This window comes from Canis aureus, chromosome 25 (assembly GCF_053574225.1).
Source record: "Canis aureus isolate CA01 chromosome 25, VMU_Caureus_v.1.0, whole genome shotgun sequence".
Taxonomy (NCBI): Eukaryota; Metazoa; Chordata; class Mammalia; order Carnivora; family Canidae; genus Canis; species Canis aureus.
Genome location: NC_135635.1, coordinates 46231397 through 46253108, shown reverse-complemented (window position 1 = coordinate 46253108; position 21712 = coordinate 46231397). Strand labels below are relative to the sequence as shown.

At 40.1% G+C, this 21712-nt stretch overlaps 1 protein-coding gene across 5 annotated transcripts in view; it reads right to left on the bottom strand.

Moving 5' to 3' along the window:
• Positions 1-21712, bottom strand: part of CECR2 (CECR2 histone acetyl-lysine reader) — a 175108-nt gene that overhangs the window by 17076 nt on the left and 136320 nt on the right. For 3 of the 5 annotated variants that reach the window (XM_077871714.1, XM_077871715.1, XM_077871718.1), the window contains exons 8-15: positions 19046-19129; positions 9648-9801; positions 5303-5432; positions 4731-4768; positions 4554-4645; positions 3965-4091; positions 1413-1801; positions 57-185 (exon numbers count right to left, since the gene is read on the bottom strand). In XM_077871714.1, coding sequence (XP_077727840.1) covers positions 57-185; positions 1413-1801; positions 3965-4091; positions 4554-4645; positions 4731-4768; positions 5303-5432; positions 9648-9801; positions 19046-19129 — 1143 coding nt within the window. The remainder of the gene's footprint in view (positions 1-56; positions 186-1412; positions 1802-3964; positions 4092-4553; positions 4646-4730; positions 4769-5302; positions 5433-9647; positions 9802-19045; positions 19130-21712) is intronic. The other 2 variants (XM_077871717.1, XM_077871716.1) reach the window with 2 other exon arrangements.

Here is a 21712-nt window from a genome sequence, read left to right as displayed (position 1 = left end):
TCTGAAGTTTATCTGTGAAACCTTCTGCATTTGTATATTGTGAGTAGGTTACTTACCTGCATGGCAAAAGGCTGATGCTGCTGTATAGGTTCTCCAGGGTGTGGTTCTGGGACCCTAGAGGAGACATATAAATTGGCAGGATCTGATCCTCGAAGAGGGCCAAATGTTCCTGGTACTGCTGGCTTCTGGAGGGTGTTGAGTAAAGGCAAGGGGAGACAAAAACAAAAACAATAAAAACCAACCAACCAACCAACCAACCAAAAACCCAAAGAAAAGGGAGAGCACAGAAGACGTTAGATAGAAAATAGGATGTTCCTACAGAATGGTAGCATATGGCCTTACCCAACACTGGGGCTAGTTCCAGAGCCCAAAGCAATCTCTTGCTGCAGGACAGAAAAACTGTGTTTCTTAATCTCTTTTTCATTATTGCCTCTTGCCCCAAATGCTTTTTTTTTTTTAAAGATTTTATTTATTTATTCATCAGAGAGAGAGAGAGAGAGAGAGAGAGAGAGAGAGAGAGAGAAAGGCAGAGACACACGCAGAGGGAGAAGCAAGTTCCATGCAGGGAGCCCGACATGGGACTCGATCCGGGGTCTCCGGGATCACACCCTGGGCTGAAGGCGGCGCTAAACCGCTGAGCCACCCGGGCTGGCCCCCAATGCCTTTTTTTTTTTTTTTTTTTTTTTTTTTATTTATTTATGATAGTCACACAGAGAGAGAGAGAGAGAGGCAGAGGGAGAAGCAGGCTCCATGCACCGGTAGCCCGACGTGGGATTCGATCCCGGGTCTCCAGGATCGCGCCCTGGGCCAAAGGCAGGCGCCAAACCGCTGCGCCACCCAGGGATCCCCCCCAATGCCTTTTAAGCCAATTTTTCCCCAACTGCCTCCCAACATGAAATTTTAATTTAAAAAAAAATTTTTTTAAATTTATTATTTATGATAGAGAGAGAGAGAGAGAGAGAGAGAGAGAGAGAGAGGCAGAGACATAGGCAGAGGGAGAAGCAGGCTCCATGCACCGGGAGCCCGACGTGGGATTCAATCCCGGGTCTCCGGGATCGCGCCCTGGGCCAAAGGCAGGTGCCAAACCGCTGCGCCACCCAGGGATCCCCGAACATGAAATTTTAATGCTGCAGATATGCTGTGTATTTTATATGCTGTATGTATTTCTGTGCTTTGTACATGAAAAGAGTTTTATAGATCCCAATTTTTGCCCATCTTGAGAGTGCATCAGATTGATTAATAGAAAGATTTAAAATTAGAGGAAGAATGAATAAAGAAAGGACAGAAGAGGGAAGAAGAAATCATTCACATACAGAAAAGTTACTTTGGAAGATGAGCAATTACAAAGGTTTCACTTTTCTTTGAATTATCAACTAGGAGAAACCACAATAGAATTTTAAGCTATTCCTTACCATCTGGTTTAAAAGGGGTGCCTGGTTGGGCATCCCACCATAATGTAGGGGACGAGAAAAGCCTCGGGTATTTGAAGTGCCCACCTCCCGAGGGAGTTGTGAGGAACTGCTGCTATGATTATCCCCAGAAGAAGAAGCTCGCCGTGCAGGTGGCAATGACTTTCCTCCATTCTCCACTGGCTGTTGCTTCTTGCTGGGCCCTTCCAAATCCCTGGAGCGGGTCCAGACATGGCTTCCACTGCTTCGTCCAGCCCGGCTACGTCTCTTCTCTCGCTTTTCATCCTCTCTGATCCAGAATTCTTCATCTGTGTCTCCGTCATCACCAGGAAAATGCTTCATCATTGCCCGATGGAAACACCTCTCTAAATTATCAGACATCTTGGTATATTCTATGGGAAGATACAAGGATTAACTTCCAGGTACAGGTCTTAGAGGACATAAAAGACATTTCTCTTACCAACAAACAATAATAAAGATGCTATTTGGCTAAATTCTTAAGCTTAATTCAACTCGAGTGTTATTATGTTGTGTGGCTATGGACACAAGATGAAGACACTGTTTTTGTCTTAAAAGGCTCTAGGACTATTACCTTAAACCAACACATTTAATTCTTCAAGGCTAAATCGAAGAATTATTAAATACAGTCACTGAAGCTACTTAGTTGTTTTTAAAAATTTTTATTCATTCATTCATTCATTCATTTTTTATTTATGATAGTCACACAGAGAGAGAGAGAGAGAGAGAGAGAGAGGCAGAGACACAGGCAGAGGGAGAAGCAGTCTCCATGCACCGGGAGCCCGACGTGGGACTCGATCCCAGGTCTCTAGGATCGCGCCCTGGGCCAAAGGCAGGCGCTAAACCACTGCGCCACCCAGGGATCCCTATTTATTTATTTTTAAAAATTATTCATGAGAGACACACAGAGAGGCAGAGACACAGGCAGGGGGAAAAGCAGGGTCCTTGCAAGGAGCCTGATGTGGGACTCGATCCCAGGACTGGGATCACACCCTGAGCCAAAGGCAGACTCTCAACCGCTGAGCCTCTCAGACATCCAAATCTGTTTATTTTTAAAGACTTATTTATTTAAGAGGGAGAAATTAGGGGGAGGGGTGGTTAGGAAAGGGAGAGAGACAATCTTTTTCTTTTTAATATTTTATTTATTCATGAGACACACACAGATAGAGAAAGAGGCAGAGACACACAGGCAGAGGGAGAAGCGGGCTCCATGCAGGGATCCTGATGTGGTCTCCAGGATGAGGCCCTGGGCTGAAGGAAGCGCTAAACCATTGAGCCACCTGGGCTGCCTGGAGAGATAGAATCTTAAACAGTCACTCTGCTGAACACATGGCCAACATGGGGCTTGAACTCATGACTCTGAGATTATGACCTGAGGAGAAACCGAGAGCCGGATGCTTAACTGACTGGGTCACCCAGGTGTCCCAAATCTCCTTAGTTTTGAAGCTAAAGCATTTGACCTACTGCATAAATGACTCCAAGTTTCTATACTTGGAGCCATACATTCTTTGTTATTGGAGATCTACTCAGTGGACTTCTGAAGAGGATTTAAGAATATAGGTTCAGGGATCCCTGGGTGGCGCAGCGGTTTGGCGCCTGCCTTTGGCCCAGGGCGCGATCCTGGAGACCCGGGATCGAATCCCACGTCAGGCTCCCGGTGCATGGAGCCTGCTTCTCCCTCTGCCTGTGTCTCTGCCTCTCTCTCTCTCTCTCTCTGTGACTATCATAAATAAATAAAATTAAAAAAAAATAAATAAATAAAAAATAAAAAGTTTAAAAAAAAAAAAAAAAAAAGAATATAGGTTCAGGGCGATCCCTGGGTGGCTCAGCAGTTTAGCGCCTGCCTTCGGCCCTGGGCGTGATCCTGGAGTCCAGGGATCAAGTCCCACAGGTTGGGCTCCCTGCATGGAGTCTGCTTCTCCCTCTGCCTCTCACTCTCTCTCTGTGTCTTTCATGAATAAATAAATAAAATCTTAAAAAAAAAAAATAATACAGGTTCAGTCTTGGGGATCCCTGGGTGGCTCAGCGGTTTAGTGCCTGCCTTCAGCCCAGGGCATGATCCTGGAGTCCCAGGATAGAGTCCTGTATCAGGATCCCTGCGTGGAGCCTGCTTCTCTGTGTCTCTGCCTCTCTCTGTGTGTCTCTCATGAATAAATAAAATCTTAAAAAAAAAAAAAAAATATATATATAGGGTCGATCTTGTCAACGGTTAGTGGTCTGTGTTAAGGAAGCACAGTACAAACTAAACCCAGACTGGTCTCTAAGATAATGAAAAATAACCTGAGACCAGTTAGCTACAAGATACATTCTTTTGTCATATAGGATAGGAGTGGTTCAGGCATATACTGTGTAAGTGGTTAGAATGGCCAATCCCACAGCTTTAAATTACATTTTGCTTATAGTCCCAATGAAAGGTCTGAATCATTTCTAAAAGAGATGCACTTCTATTTTTGTGTATTTCTAAAAAAGAAGGTATTCTGTTCTGGACTGAAATGGTGTTAATAAATGTATCCTCAGCAAACTCCTTCCCCACTTACCACTACTTTCTCCATTATATTTTCGACAATTTCTGAACATAGTCTTCATGTCATTCACAAACTCCTCCTTGGTACAGTATAAACCTCCATTCAGTTTCTTCTCCATGCTTGAAATATCCATGGGGACCTAAAATAGGACACACTAAATTACAACATGCTGGAGAAAAAACATCTCATAGTCCTTATGAGGCAAAGGAATTATGTCATTATGAGATGCTCAGGAGCCTGGCATATAATCCAGCAACCCTGATTCTCAAGAGCAACAAGTAAACTTTTAAAAAAATTTTTTTTAAATTTTAAAAAGATTTTATTTATTTATTCATGAGAGACACACAGAGAGAGAGAGAGAGAGGCAGAGACACAGGCAGAGGGAGAAACAGGCTCCACGCAGGGAGCCTGACATGGGACTCGATCCCGGGTCTCCCAGGATCACGCCCTGGACTGAAGGCGGCACTAAACCGCTGAGCCACCTGGGCTGCCCGATTTTTTAAAAATTTTGCAATAGGTAAACTTAAAACAAAAAACACAACAAAAAAATCAAGAAAGAAACAAATACCACAGTAGGTATAACTGCAAAGGTAGCCTATACCTTAATAATTTGGTAATAGTTTGGGGCATACGACTCATCCACAGGTTCTAAAAAGGGCCAGGAATCCTTGTGAGCCTTTACCACATCTAGAACTGAAAGTCAAAGAGAGCTTAAATTAACACACTCACACAGGAGTCCTTCAGTCAGAAATAGTAACAGTTGAGAATGGGAACTGACCTTTATACATGGCAGTGAAATCATCATCCAACTCAAAGCTGTGAATCACAAAATAAGAAATAGTAACTTTGACCACCTTCTTTCCTGATCTCTTAATTCAAGCACAGATACATAGCTAATTTATACCAAGGTTTGGATCAGTCAATAAACTGTTTTTAAGCTAAGTCTGTAACACTGATAATCTCTAGAAAATATTATGAAGGCAGAGGTTAGCAAGCCTAATAAGCACACAAAGGGAGTATCATAAGACAAACAAACAAACAAACAAACCCAAAGGGAGTATCATTTTTGTTATCTGTAAAATGATGGGGTGGACTTAGATGATCCACAACTTAATTTATGATTCTATAATGTTGGTTATTTAAGTGCACATTATTTCCTGGGTTTTATTTTAACCTAATGAATATTTTTGTAATCTAAAGAATAATAATACAAAAAAGGCATACAGAAGAATGAGAAGATCAGGAACACTGAATATTACACAGGGTTGTTTTAAGAATTACATAAGAAGAGTGCTTAACACAATGCCAGAATGTTTCTGGTTGCTACGGTTAGTATCATCAAATACTCACATGTCTTTAGTCTTTTTTTCTTCTCTCATGGGGGAATAAGGGTCCAGATGGGAAAGTTCTGGGGGGAGCTCCTTCCCTTGGGCTAGCAGCCATGCCCTTTCTTCTCTGAGCTTTCTTCTCTTTGCTCGATCTGCAATGAACACAGCGCATTATGGTATGTGAGGTTAAGCACTCTTTAGAGGATTAGACTAGATGTTTGTTAATCAATTTTGAGAGGAGAAACAAAGATCACTTATAAAGTTATTTTTATTTCTTTTGGTAATTAGGATGATTCTATAGATCGAATGCACTATGAAAAGTATAAACATGTGGAACCCATTTTCTTTATGCATATTAAGCTCAAGGACTAGGGAGGGATGATGGTGGTAGGGTAGGTACTGGGATGGAGAGGGAGAGGAAGAGCAAGGCTGAAGAAAAACAGAAGAAAAAGGAAAAAATAGAAGACTGAATGATTAGCCTTCTTTGAATACTTGAGGTCTTTCCAATCTTTCTCTCAGAAAAGCAACATCCCACTTCTAAGGACCAGACTCTCACTCAATCCAAACATATACAGGATTTTATATGCATCTAAGCAATCAAGGTTTTGCATTTACAAAGGCATCCTAGCACACCAATTGTCTTTGCTCTTCCATCCACCCCCTCCACTGGCAGCTGGCCCCTACCAAGCCAGGGGTAGTAATAAATCTGGCTGGGAACAAGGGAAAGATGCCAGCTGGAATTGGAAAGGAGCTGAAAGACAGGGATGATTTTTTTCTGGCTCGCAGCCATAGCCATGAGAAACACACTTGGCATTCCACTACTAGTCTGATGAGACACCAAGTGCCAGCAGGAAACCGGAAGGTCAGGAGTAAAGAAAAGAGGCAGGGAGATAAAGAAGACTGTCAGACAGAAAGACATAAAAATGGAAGGGAAAAGCCAGGACACATCTTGTATTTTCTTCCTGGAGGGACAGACGTGGAGTCCATGAGTATGATATGATCCTGCTAAGTGTTTTCTCTGTCTAGTTCTATTTGACTTGTGCTTTTGTTCTTATGTTATTCACTTATAAACGTAAATCTGTATCTGCTTTAGTCAAAGGCCCTTTGCTATCAATGACTATAATACTGTTTTTTTAAAAATATGATTTCAAGATAAAAGAAAAGGGTAATTACTGAATATCAATGAACCTAAACAACTGGCAATCTTAACATTTTTGCTTTAGTAACTTTAATACAGTACTTCACAGCTTAATAATCCACGTTCTAGTTGGCTGCATTTTTTTGCATTTTATAAATAATAGTATAATGACAATTCTTTCGACATGCCTTCTTATGCACAAGTATGAGCTCTTTGGGATGCACATCTAGCAGTGGAATTGCCAGAGAATTGCTTTCCAAACAGGTACAGCTTTCTTTCAACAGCAATTTGAGTGATCTCACACTCACTTGGTATTAAAACAAGTATTTATGCCAAACTGGTAAGTACTGATAAGGAATTGTGATGTTTTCATTTGCATTTTCCTGACTGGAGTGATAATGAACATATTTTCATGTTACTGACGGTTTGGTGTCCTCTTGTGTGAATGTCCTGCTTACATAGTTGGCCCGTTTCCTTTGGGTTGCTCCATTTCTAATGGATTTACAGAAGTGCTGTAAATAATCTGGAAAATTAGTCTCTGTTAATTATGTGTTAAAATTCTACTTTGACTCCTCTTTCCATTTTGCTTACAGTGTTTATGTCATATGTTAAGTTTTAAACAATTCATGTAGTCAAACATCAATCTCCCTTCCTTTATAGTTTACGCCTTTTGTACTTAATACATTTTTTTTAAAAGATTTTATTTATTTATTCATGAGAGACAGAGAGAGAGAGGCAGGCAGAGACATAGGCAGAGGGAGAACCAGGCTCCATGCAGGGAGCCCGATGTGGGACTTGATCCTAGGTCTCCTGGATCACGCCCTGGGCTGAAGGCCACCCAGGCATCCCTACTTAATACATTCTCAGTGTGGAGTCTGCTCAAGATTCTATCCTCCTCTCCATCTGCCTCCCCCCCCACTCCGTTGCACTTGCGCACTTTCTCGCTCCCTAAAATAAATAAAAATCCTTAAAACCCCCCCCCAAAACCCATTAGCCCCTCCCCCTTTTTTTCCCAAGAATTCAGGAAAAGTTTATTGTTATAACTATTTTATAGCCTGTAAAAATTCTCTCCACATTTTCCCTAGGATAACTATCATTTGTGAGCTTGCTGGGCGCTAGGGAATACTTGTTTTTTATTTAATCCTTCTAACAAGGTCTGCACAGTCCTACCTGATGTGACAGACCACTGGTTACCTCTATGAACTCATTTCCTGCCCATTTTTCCCCTTGCTTTTTGCATTGGTGCATACTGGCCTTTCTCCCACATGTTCCCTCCTCAGTACCTGTGCGCCTGCTATTTCCTCTGCCTGTGATGCCCTTCCCCCATCAGATGTTCCATATGGCACTTTCATTCACTTCACTTCTCTAAATGTCACATATTCAAAGAAGGCTATCTTGACAAGTTTTTTTAAAAATTGTTTTTAAGATTTATTTGACAGAGAGAGACAGAGTGCATGCGCACAAACGGGGAGTGGCAGGCAGAGGGAGAGTGGAAAAGCAGGCTCCCCTCCAAGTAGGGAGCAGGGAGCCAGATGTGGGGCTGGATCCAAGGACCACCACCCAAGCCGGAAGCAGCCAAGTGACTGACTGAGACACCCAGGTGCCCCCTGAGAGGTTTATTTAAATGCCATCTACATCACATCATTCTTTATCTCTAAACCTATTTTATTTTTCTTTAGATCTTTCACCACCATCTATGATTCTACAATATTCATTTATTCTGTCATCCCACCATTGGAAGTAAACCCCATGAAAGGATTAACTTCTTTTGTTTAATATCTATATTCTTAGAACAACACCTGGTGCAGAATGGGTGCTCAAAAATATCTGCTGACTTAAAGAAAAACCTAACACAGGTATTATTAATCTTATAGGTACAGAAACCAAGCCATAAAAATAAGTTTTGAACCTGTCTGTAAAAAACAGTAAGGTGAGACTAGTGTAGCAAATGAAAACATCACTGAAAATTACAGAATCTCCTCAAAATCTATAAAGAAATAAAAGCCACAGTTACTGTCTTGAGGAATTTAAATCTACCATTGGAAATTGAAGCATCTTAGAAGTAGGATATACTACATATCGTCCCATAGGCTAGATTTGCAGATTTTTTTTTTTAAAGATTTTATTTATTCATGAGACACAGAGAGGCAGAGACATAGGCAGAGGGAGAAGGAAGCTCTGTGCAAGGAGCCTGATGTGGGACTCGATCCCAGGACCACGACCTGAGCCAAAAGCAGATGCTCAACCACTGAGCTACCCAGGTGCCCTTAGATTTGCAGATTAAATACACTAAGGGTTTTATAATGAATAAGTGATCACAGTAGGAATGGGAGGGGAAAAAGCACATAATAAGGCCAGACTCCTTTAAATTTATAGCCAAAATTTATTTAAATACTGAAACACTACATTAAAAAGCCAAATCCGGGATCCCTGGGTGGCGCAGCGGTTTGGCGCCTGCCTTTGGCCCAGGGCGCGATCCTGGAGACCCGGGATCGAATCCCACGTCAGGCTCCTGGTGCATGGAGCCTGCTTCTCCCTCTACCTGTGTCTCTGCCTCTCTCTGTGACTATCATAAATAAAAAAAAAAAAAAGTAAAAAGCCAAATCCTGGTTAAGTGGATTTAAAAAAAAATTTTAAATTCAGCAAATTTACTTGAAAGAAATCTGTATTCAACTAACCCGAATGATCTTTGACCATGGGATTTATCAGGTTCAGCTTATAAATATAACTGCTATCTCATACATATAGGAACTATTATCGTCTTTTGTAATAACTGGAAATCAAAGAAAAATCTCATTATACCAAGACCAAAACTTAGATCCAAGTCTGAGAAAAGGATCTGTCCTAATAAAATCAATTTGTACAATGCCATACTTGAAATCTCTAACACTTTTCTTTAGCTTATTTCAATTATGCTTAAAATGATTTCTATGAAACTTGTCATTAATACCCTAATATTTTTTTCTATTTTACATGAAGGATGATGTACATCGAGGAGGGCAAGTGGTAAAGCTGAAAGGAACACCAAACATAACCAATACAAGTGCTGCAGAAGGAATGCACATGCAATGAGATCAGATCCAGATGAATAAACAAGAGTACAATTAAGATATTTAATAGAAACTGCCGGAAGCAGCACAGACAAGGATAGAACCTGGTCTGGTTTGGTTTTGGCCAGAGGAGGGAGGGCTGTTACCCCCACCACATGTGCTGCGCAGAAGCCACATACCTTCCACTGCCTTGACTTTTTCCTCCAGCTCTCGCTTCCTCTCCTCCTTTAACATCTGCTCCTGCTCCTTCTTCTGCACTGCCAGAAGAATCTGACGTTCTTCTTCCTCCTCTTTGCGCTTCTGCTTTTCTATTCTGGTAAGTACAGGGGTCTCCTGCAAAAAGCCAAGTAAGTGTATAGAGTCAATACACAGTAACGTAAGAGCAGTTTTTTGGCCCTAAGATTCATTTTTTACTAATTTCAACTACTCAAAAAATAACATTAGATAGGCAGGGGATTTATATCATAACCACAATTACATTTATTCAACAGATGACTTTTTTTTTTTTTTTTTTTAAACAGATGACTTTATCATCTGTAGAATGACCATAAGGAGGTACAAAACTAACATTAAAAGATAATGGCAATTTGAAGTAAGGTAAAAAGTTTTGGTCCAAATGGTTTACATAATTTGTAGTGTCTTTGGGAGATAATCCTGTGAATATGTTGGACCAGAGAAGAGAAACTGCGGCCCTCCAGAGAAAAGAAACTGTGGACCTTCAGAGACACTATTCTTACAAATTTAATATTTGATACAAGTGACATCTTAGAAAGTACTCTCATCTAAACAATTTAAAATGGATGAAAGAACATAGGGTCACAGTTTCAATGCATAGGACTTTGAAACCCTTAACATTTATATGTTACAAAGAAGATAAATGAATAAAATTGGGAGTTTGGTGGTAGGGGTCATCATTTTGCCTTAAGATACAGAAAAGAGAAAGGCAGCTGCACAGAAATTCATAAAATTACTCAAACTGGCTAACATTTTCCCTTTTTAAAAAAATTTTCTGTTGTTTTTATTTTTTATTTTATTTTATTATTTTTTAAAGATTTTATTTATTTATTCATGAGAGACACAGAGAGAGACAGAGACGCAGGAAGAGGGAGAAGCAGGCTCCATGCAGGGACCCCGACGTGGGACTCGATCCTGGGTCTCCAGGATCACGCCCAGGGCTGAAGGCAGCACTAAACCACTGAGCCACCCGGGCTGCCCCAATTTTCCCTTGTTTTTAACACAAACAACATTAACATCAAGATTTCAGTTGGTCACTGGGAAAGTGATTGCCTAAGAAATCTAATAAAGGATAAAGGAAAATAGGACCATTACCATAATAATCCACTAGTTTATACTCTGCATATTTTCCAATGTAACTTTTTTTTTTTTTAAAGATTTATTTAGGGATCCCTGGGTGGCGCAGCGGTTTAGCGCCTGCCTTTGGCCCAGGGCGCGATCCTGGAGACCCAGGATCAAATCCCACGTCAGGCTCCCGGTGCATGGAGCCTGCTTCTCCCTCTGCCTGTGTCTCTGCCTCTCTCTCTCTGTGACTATCATAAATAAATAAAAAATAACTATAAATAAAAAAAAAATCATAAGTTATATAAAAAAAAAAAAAGATTTATTTATTCATTAGAGACACAGAAAAAGAGAGGCAGAGACACAGAGGGAGAAGCAGGCTCCAAGCAGGGAGCCGGATGTGGGACTCAATCCAGGGACTCTAGGATCACCCCTGCATCACACCCTGGGCCGAAAGGCAGGTGCTCCACCGCTGAGCCACCCAGGCGTCCCCTCCAATATAACTAGTTCTGAGCCATTTTGTAGTGAAGGCTGTGCTGAAATTGCTTTATTTTCCTTTCTTCCCTGGACTTTTGTGCTGATGTGAAAGCTAGAACTTTTATTTTTTATTTTATTTTTTTTAAAGATTTTATTTATTTATTCGAGAGAGAGAGAAAGGCAGAGAGAGAGAGAGAGAGAGAGAGAGAGAGGGAGGGAGGGAGGGAGGGAGGGAGGGAGAGGGGCAGAGACAGGCAGAGGGAGAAGCAGGCTCCATGCAGGGAGCCTGAGTGGAACTCAATCCCAGGTCTCCCAGGATTACATCCTGGGCTGAAGGTGGCGCTAAACCGCTGAGCCACCGAGGCTGCCCAAAAGCTAGAACTTTTAAAAATTGTTATTGAAAAGGTATTAACTGTTGCCTGCATAGAGAACATGTATAAGTTGCAGAGACAGAAAAATAAATCTGGTATCAACAAAGGGAGAATTCGCAATACCCTAACAGTAAAGATAACATTAATTATCCCATTTTAGATAAACCTTAATCAGGAATGTGAAACTTTTCTTCACACAGCTTTTTAGAAGGAAGAAGATCTAAGAATCTGTTGTATTGGTAAATTTTCAAAAGTTTTACACCGTGGAAATTACAGAAGTAGTCTTAAAAAGGAGAGAAGAGACAGATACAGACTGACAAGTAACAAGTCATTTCTAAGTCTTCACTAAACACTCAATCTGGTCCTGGAAACCAAGTTAAGGTTCTCATTGGATTCAGGATTTGGAAGTGGTCTTGCCTTGATAGTAGACCTTCCCAAAGTCACTTGACCTTTTGAATTCTTTCAGGCTGAGTTTATTATTTTTTAAGATTTTATTTATTTCTTCATGAGAGACATAGGGAGAGAGGCAGAGGCAGAGACATAGGCAGAAGGGGAAGCAGGCTCCCTGGGGAGCTGGATGTGGGACTTGATCCCAGGACCCCAGGATCATGCCCTTAGCCAAAGGCAGATGCTCAACCACTGAATGACCCAGGCGCCCCAAGCCTGAGTTTATTTATTTATTTTTTTTCCCATCTCCAAGCCTGAGTTTAAAAGAGTTGGTTACTATAAAGTTAAAATCTGAAATAAGAAAGGAGATGAAAATTAAAAAAAAAACACAACAATCCTCAAACATTCAAATATAAGAAGCAAAAGCCATTATCATACAGCAGACACTATAAAACTAAAGAAAGTTCCTAAAATCTTTATCCTATAACCAGAGCAGGCAGTTTAGATATGCTAGATATTGTTTCTGAAATGGGGAGGCTATATATACATATATTAAGGAAAATTCTTCTGAAGAATGTGTCTCTAGCTATTGACTCCTAACTGCTAGGTAAGCACCTTCTCTATTACACAAGCACCCTTCACCCACAAGTCCTTCATTATTCCAACTTTTTGGTGACAACTTTACTCAGCTCAGAAGTTATGATGGAGCTACATAACAAGCCAAAGCCAACCAAAACAAACTGCCTTTGCCCCTTTCTATTGTACAATGACGAAGCAGATACCCTCAACAATTCATAGAATGGGAGGGGAGGAGGTAGAGAGGACTAAGCCTGGTCAAAGGAATTATTTCATCCCAATAAAACTGTAGTCCTTTCTATATATATGTCAGATTTAACAAAGAGAGAAAACACAGGTATATGGGCCAGAAGTTATTTACATATACATAGTAATATATGTCAATTCTGCCCCTCATTCCAAAGGAAAGCAGGTGAGAACATGTGAAATATTCTTCCTTCAACCAGTACAAGGAGATATTAAATGGAGTCAGCATTTTAATAAGGACTAAAGAAATTCAAGCTAATGACTTATGAATGGAAGTATTAAGTAACCAGAGTCATCTGTAAATAAACATGGGAGATGTTTCATATTCAAAGTCAATGGAAGGGAGGAAAAGGAATAAAATAGATAATTAAATCTTAAGAACATTATATAATTATTTTTGCAAGAAATATGACAACTTATTATTCTTAATATGTAAATACGTCTTACAAATCAATTAACAACAGGGGCACCCGAGTGGCTCAGTCAGTTAAGTATCCAACTAGATTTCACCTTAGGTCATGATCTCAGAGTTGTGAGATTGAGTCCCGCATTGGGCTCCAAGCTGGGTGTGGATCCTGCTTGGGATTCTCCCTTTCCCTCTGTCCACCCCCCACAACTGCCACTCTGTCTCAAAAAAAGCCCAACACAGATTAACAATAGCCTCCCCCAAAATAGATTTAACATGATTACAAAATTCAAAGATAAAAATCACATCAATGATCAAACAGAAAAGTAAATTAGCCTTTTCATTTACAAAATAGTGAAAGATACAAGTGATACATTCATAAAGATATGGTAAAGTGAGCTATCAATCTGTTGTGGCACAGGTCTTCTGGAGGACAATTTGTATATATATTAAGAACCCTCAACAGAGTAATTACCTTTCTACGACTTTATTGTAAAAGTAAGATAGGCAAGCAAAGATTATTTCTCTAAGTTTGAGTCAACATTATTTAAAATGGTGAAAACTTGTAAGTATGCTAAATGTTTAATAATAGGTGAAATTACAGTCATCACTGTAAAATCAACAGAAGTAGTTCTTTTTCTAAAAAAAGATTTACCTATTTTTAGAAAGGGAGAGGGAGAGAGTGTGTGAGTGTGTGCATGAGTGGGAGGAGTAGATAGAGAGGGAGAGAGAATCTCAAATAGACTCCGCACTGAGCACTGAGTCTGCTCAACTCCCAGTCCAGCTGGAGTATGAGATCATAACCCAAGCCAAAATCAAGAGTTGCATGCTCAAACCACTGAGCCAAGGTGACCCAATAGAAGTTCTAGTTCTGAGGAATTTTTAACGAAATATGAATATGTTCACAAGGTTAAATGAAAAAACACAAGTGACAAAATAATATTCAGTGAGCTACTGTTTTGTAAGAAGTGCATAGAGAAAGGGCCTGAAGCAAACAGGTAAAAGTGCAGGAGTGAGGATTTGGGAATTGTGAGATTACTATGCCTTCCACAGTATTTTAATATAGTCCTCCAAGTTTTCTACAAGAACATGTAAATTCTTTTGGACTTGTAGAACAACTCCTTCCCAGGTAAACTGGGGAAATGAACTAGTATGACCTATTCTAAAATGAGCTGGTATTTAACTCTTTCCTCCCTCTGCTATGTGTTCCCTGTTAAAAGTCTAAGGATTACATTATAGATGTAAAAAACTGTTAAATCAGGGCCCCATATCATTTAAAAATAAGTAAAACTCTCATATAGCTTTTTGCTAAAACTCCAAGAGAAATTCATATAAAATTAACATTTTGAAGTGTATTAACTCAGTGGCATTTAGTACATCCACAATGTTGTGGATGCACCACCTACACTAGGTTGCAAAACATTTTTAGCACCCCAAAAGAAAACATTGAACCCATTAACCAGCCAGTCCTTATTTCCTACTCCTCTACCTCTTGGCAATCACCAACCTGCTCTTTGTGGATTTACTTGCTCTGGATATTTCACAGAAATGGAGTCAAACACTATGTAGCCATTTAAGTTGCTTTTTTCCCCAATATGTTAATTTTTATGCTAAGCGCGTAAGATAGGATGATTAACTTAAATTTGTAGCATCTTAAAAAAACTTAACAATAGCAAAAAACTAATCTGATTCAAAAAATGGGCAGAGGACCTGAATAGACATTTTTCCAAAGACACACAGATGGCCAACAGGTACATGAAATGGTGCTCAACATTTCTAATCGTCAAGGAAATGGAAATCAAAACCACAGTGAGATGATATTGCTTCACACCTGCTAGACTGGCTATCATTAAAAAGACAAGAAATAACAAGTGCTGGCAAGGATGTGGACAAAAGGAAAGCTTCATGCACTGTTGGTGGGAATGTAAATTGATGCGTGGTTCTCTTTCATCATGTGTTATAATTTCAGTGGTTCTTATCTGATGTGAATTCTCAACAATTATTATTTTATATAAATTGCATCATACACATCTGAAAAAAATCCATATTTTTGGATCCACTGCACATCAGTGGTTCTTATCTGATGTGAATTCTCAACAATTATTATTTTATATAAATTGATCATACACATCTGGTAAAAAATCCATATTTTTGGATCCATTGCACACCAAGAATCTGCTTTAAAAGTTACTGTTCTCATTTTCAGAAGTACCTTACTCAAGTCAGTGTTAACGGAAGTACTACTAAAAGATAGGATACATTGCCTGGAGACACTCTTGGTAGGGTTTTAAACTTTAATAGTTTAAAGAACAAATACAACCAAATGAACAAAAAACAAAAACTGAACAGTTAAAAAATTTTTACACTGTTTGACATTGCAATTCTTTTTTCCTTTAAAAGGAGTCAGTTGTAAACTGAGTGGTATTTAAATCCTTTATAGGTATGAAAGAGGCCTGCTAGAATCAAGGAGGGATTTTAAAGAGAAGCTAATTAGAAACACTACTTTGAAATCCTCTAAAGTATTATAAATAGAATCTGGTTGAAGCTGTGCTCAAGGCTTTCCTTCCGTGCTCCATTCTCAGCCAGGGCAGGTTACCAGACACCCTGGCACCCTTGCCAACTTTAGTAGCACACTTGAGACTATACCACCACAAAGAGCTCCTTAGCAACAGCAATGTCCAAAGTCTCCTGACAAAAATAACCAATGCAGTCCTAATTCCAAAGTTCAGAAAGACTACCTCCCTTCGCTAATATTTTCCCCAGGAGTCACAATTAAAAGACTTTTTGAGGCAAAAAGATCAGACTCCTGGGTGACCAATATAGATAGATACACTGCCTATAAAGTCTTTAATGGCCTAAAGATTTTCTGCTGCTTAAATAGAAGCAGAAAACTCATGGCACATCCAAGTTTTCTCCAGGATAATTGGGTATCATAGCAGAAATCCAGGTTCTCTGCAATACCACACTTAGTTCTATTGAAAAATAAAAACAGCAGAAAAAAAGAGAAACCCTGCTAAGACTAACTAAAAACTTTCAGTGTCTGAGCTAAGCTTTGCTTAGAGCCACAAAAGAACCTTTTGCTCTGTATTCAAATTACTACATAGCCTGAAATGTACACTATGGCATTTAGGACTCAGCCCAGCACAACTAACAGAAAATAGCAAAGAGAACTTGCAAGGAGGTGTTAACTCTCAAGGAATTGAACAAAGTGGAGAGGACAAAACAAAAAGAATTAGAAAACCATCTGAGAACTATGGCTGGAGACCAATTACCAAAGGCCATTCCAAATCTAAAGACTGCAAAGGAAACGAGACTGGGGAGATTGCAACAAGTCATGGCAGAACTGTCAATCCAAAGGCAATTAAGTGTTGGGCAATATATCTATGGCCAAGAACACATCTATGAGCTAAAAAAGAGAAATAAAGGATAAATGCAAATGTATTTAAGTAGATACAAATTTATAAACTAATTTTTTCCTTTTGTAGGCCTGGGTTAATGACAAGCTCTCTCTAATATTAAGACCGTGTTGTCACTCCAATTTAGGAGTCATGAAAACAATTTAGGAGCACTAACAAGGCTCCACACTTTCCAAGACTACTGAACTATGTAATCAATGAAACGTAATGCTAAATGAGGAGTTAAAAGGCTGAAAAGTACATAGAATAGGAGAGTGAGATTAGCAACAACAAAGAAAAACCTCTAGGAAAAGTAAGAGTGAGGAAACGGAGGTCTTGGGGGACGTCCTGGAGGACCCAGGGGAGTGAGCACGAGATGCCTTCTGGAAGCTTCACCCAAAGGGAAGCGGGAGCCAGAGAATTCACTAGCGAGACACTTCCACTGTGACCGCCTTGCCTCCCCCTTCATCCTGGCTCCTTCCTTCAGTTCCCTCTCCTCTCTGACATTCAGCATCCAATATATATATCATCACCTGCAATTTAGTTCCTTTGGCCTCATTCCATTACCACTTTGCCAATTTTTAAATCTCAGTAAATGGATCAATTTTGCCCCTTCCTACAAGTGTGATGCTAATAAAGTCATTTATGCTAAAGGAGGTTACAAAATGAAAATACCCAAACACAGTTGGCTCCTGGATGCTGGAAAACCCTTTTATTTAATATATTAGTGTTGACCCAAATATTGTGCCTTCATTAGATCTCCACTCCCACCTGAGGCCTTACCCACCTTCAAAGGATAGGGGAACATCCAACGTGAACTCCTAATATTTTCTTGCCCCACCAAAAGTTTGTGTCTTTAACTTGGGAGAAATGGGAGCAACTCTACTCCCTGGCAAGACTCTGCATTGGAGGCACTTCATCTTACACCAGACTTACTTCATTCATGGACATCTTTCATGTCCATGCTATATCTCCAATTTTTTTTGGTAAGTATTTTATTTATTTATTCATGAGACACACACACAGAGAGGCAGAGGGAGAGAGGGAGAACCAGGCTCCCTGCAAGGAGCCCGATGTGGGACTCGTTTCCCGACCCCAGGATCACGCCCTGAGCCAAAGGCAGATGTTCAACCATTGAGCCACCCAGGCACCCCTACATCTCCCATTTTTATTTTTATTTTTTTTTTCATCTCCCATTTTTAAAAAAGGAACCTGCCATGAGCTCTCTCTCCTCAATCCTGCTTCCCCTTTATTTTTTCATGATTTGTTTTCTTTCACCGTCTTATTTCTCAAAACCACAATAGGATAATCCACGAGAACTTTAATTCACTACTCATCCTCTTGCAACCTGACCCTCATGCCAACCATTCTCTAATGACCTTTCCTGCCACATGTCCACCTCCATCATCTCCTCCATTTCAGACCTGCAGTTACAATAGTAGGGATTCTACTGCTTTTTCCTGCTGGAAGTACACTGCTCACTGACTTCTTACTTTCCAGTTTTTCCTTAAAAAGTCATTTATCATGGTGTAACCAGAGAGGTACCTTGTTCAACCAAAGATCTAATGACACAACTCACTTATTACTGGCCTGCCTACTAAAGATGTAAGCCAGATAGGGGACTCCAAAATCTGATCATTTCAGCATTTTCTTCCACTGCATATTACAACATATCTTATATGCCAGACACAAATTCAAATACACACTGTTCTTTGACCACATTATATATTATCCTGCCTCGATGCTTTATTTTTATTTTTTTTAAAAAGACTTTATTTATTTATTCATGAGAGACACGCAGAGAGAGAGAGAGAGAGAGAGAGAGAGAGCGCAAGAGAGGTGCAGAGACACAGGCAGAGGGAGAAGCAGGCTCCATACTGGGAGTCTGATGTGGGACTTGATCCTGGAACCCCAGGATCACGCCCTGGGCACAAGGCAGGCGCTAAACTGCTGAGCCACCCAGGGATCCCCTATGCTTTATGTTACTCTTCCACCACCACTGTCCACCACCAAAATCACCAAAATCTTAGTTATCCTTCAAGGTTCAGGAGAAATGTAGCTCTGCTTGTCCCAACATTTCTTTCTTTGCCCACCACTCATTTCTACCATCTTAGCATTCATGAACTTCTACTACATATAGATCTATTATAGTACTTATCTTTCTCATCTACATTAAATTTGGGTATGTTTATCATCCCAGGACATTAACTATAAGATAGAAAAGAACACAATTTCATGTCATACTTTTTAATCCTTCCCTTTCGAAAAATGCACCTTACGTTTAAGAATGCTCCATAAAGGTCTGAGATTTAAAAATTGAGGCAAAGGTAAATTACCAAGTAGGAATAAAAGGAGTACCTGAAATAAAATGGAGCAATCCTTCTGACCACTGAAAACTCCTCTCTACTCTCACACACACTCACCTCTTGCTTGATGGATTTGATGGACAGGTGGTCAGACATCCACCTAGGTTGCAACTCTGCTTTTATGCGCTGTGGACGCTTTCCCTATAGTTAGAAGTGAGGAAAAGAAAGGAAAAAGACAGATTAGGGTGTTCTCAGCTACTGCTGCTGCTGCCAGGAGAAGAGTGGCCTTTAAGGCACACAGGTGATGAGAGCCAAAGGTATCCTTTGGACAGTCAGTAAAATTGACTCATCTCCACCAGGTAATAAGCCAGTTTCTTCTCTTAGAAAAATAAACCAAAACCCTTATAGACACCAAGGGTCTGTCAATCTTTATCACTGGCAGAAAACTCCCTTAACTATTTAGACATTAGAAAAAAGTTTTGTTTCAAATTATTAAGGGATAGCCCACCTTCTGCTGGAGGGAATGGCTCTGAAAGGGGGCATTTTGAGCAGCTGGAGGTAGAACTCCCTTTTACAAGACAGTTCAGTGGCAGTAGTGAGAAGTGAGAGTAGCTGCCCAGGCTGAGAACCCAAGTAGCAAGACACAAGTAGGGAAAAGACTCAGTGACTAGAAATCAGAAAGCTTGTCTGAGAAGATGAGAGCCTTGAGAAAATTTAAGAGCTTGAAGGCAATCACTATAGGACGTTTCAAGGAAGGAGTTTTGAAAATGATCTAAGACCAGGCGATTATTTAAAGTCAGCGTAAGTTTCGGGCTTTTTGTGGAATAAGCCCCATAGCTCTACCACTGTAACCTATATGGAGGTGGTCAGCACAGGCTTTGTAGTGGAGTAATTCTGTGGCTTCAATACCAGTATCAGCATTATCCAAGGTTTGGTTTTGGCATCCCTTAATTCAAAGTCTTGAGACTTGAAGAATCAATGAGGTAAAGGCACAAAGGATAGGGGAAAAAAAAAAGAATGACAAAAGTGTGGTTTTAAAAACATAAATATACTGCAAAGCAATTGTGGTAGATTTAAAAAGAGAAGCTTTGAAAGCAGTTGTGTTAGAATGACTAGGCCCCAGGACAAACGTAATCCAATCATCAAAGTGTGTCATGACTCTTTTCATCCACAATAGCTACCACAGCAGTTTCCTCAAATATGCCGATGAGCAGCTCCTTTATGAGCTTCAACCCAAGAGGACGAGCTCTTCACTTTAAATAAATGTGGAAATTTACCATGGAACTCACTCTCCAAGGAACTGTGCCAGTTTCCCATACTAGCAGCAATAGAGGCCAATACGAACTTGACCCCACCACACTCTGCCAACCAGATACAAGTTACTAATGGGGAATGCTGTAGTCTTGATACTGAAGATGAATTTGTTTTCCTCCAACTTTATCCTCTTGTGTGAATTATTACTCTTTGTCAAGTTATTTGTTAAAGACCTAACGTTTGTAAGCCGTCTGAAAATTACTGCCTGTAACATCAGCAACAAATACTTTTACTAGCTTATATCCTCCTTCAAACCTCCCATAAAAGCTTAACTTGGATACAGTAAAAGCAGGCTTTCGGATTCTTTTATTATTTCATTGTTTAGGGGACTGTCACTATCTCCCAAGATTTATCTATTTGGACTCTCTTTGCACTTGCATTTCTTTTGGTGAGAAATGAGAATTTCATTTTCTGCTGAGGTTTCTAATCAATTATCTACAGTCATCATGGAAAGAATCAAGGGTCTATGGGTAGCTAAGTACTGTACCAGGTACACTGACATGGTTTCTTTCGTTTATTTCCCATAAAAACTTCCGTGAAGTTAGAGCTTTCATTATACTAATAAAAATTTCATTTTAATTCAGAGGGGCGCTTGGGTGTCTCAGTTAGATGAGCATCCAACTCTTGGTTCAGGCTCGGGTCATGATCTCAGGGTCGTGAGACAGCCCCAAGTTGGGCTCTCTGTTCAATGTGCCTGTCCTTCTCCTTCTCCCTCTGCTCCTCCCCCGACACACACTCTCTAAAGTTAATATTTTTTTTAAAAAGATTTTATTTATTTATTCATGAGAGACACACACAGAGAGAGAGAGAGAGAGAGAGAGAGAGAGAGAGAGAGAGAGGGAGAAGCAGGCTCCATGCAGGGAGTCTGATGTGGGACTCAATCCCAGGACTCCAGGTCATGCCCTGAGTCAAAAAAAAATCTTAGGTTGAATACTGTAGTAAAAAAAGCGAAGATTATAGATAGTAGCATCTGGCTGAGTCAGTTGGTAGAATATGTGACTCTTGATCTTGGGGTCATGAGTTTGAGCCCCATGTTGGGTGTAGATATTACTTAAAAAAAAAAAAAAAAAAAAAGGCAGGGCACCTAAGTGACTCAGTCAGTTAAGTGCCCAACTCTTGATCTCAGCTCAGGTCATGATCTCAGGGTCCTAAAATGGAGTTCTACAGCAGGCTCCATGCTCAGTGGAGAGTCTGCTTAGGATTCTCTCTCCCTCTCCCACTGGCCCCTCCCAACTCACACTCTCTCTTTCTCTAAAATATATAAATCATTGTTTTTAAAGGGGGCAGAAAAAAAAAAAAATAAAGGGGGCAGAAATTATTAAAAAAATGTTTAAGCAGATTAGGTATGTGTTGTACAGGTGATTTAATGTACAATCATTAGTTTTATGAATAAAGTCATACACAAGGTCATGTATATAAAGTTATAAAAACCATCTCTACAGGGACGCCGGGGTGGCTCACCAGTTTAGT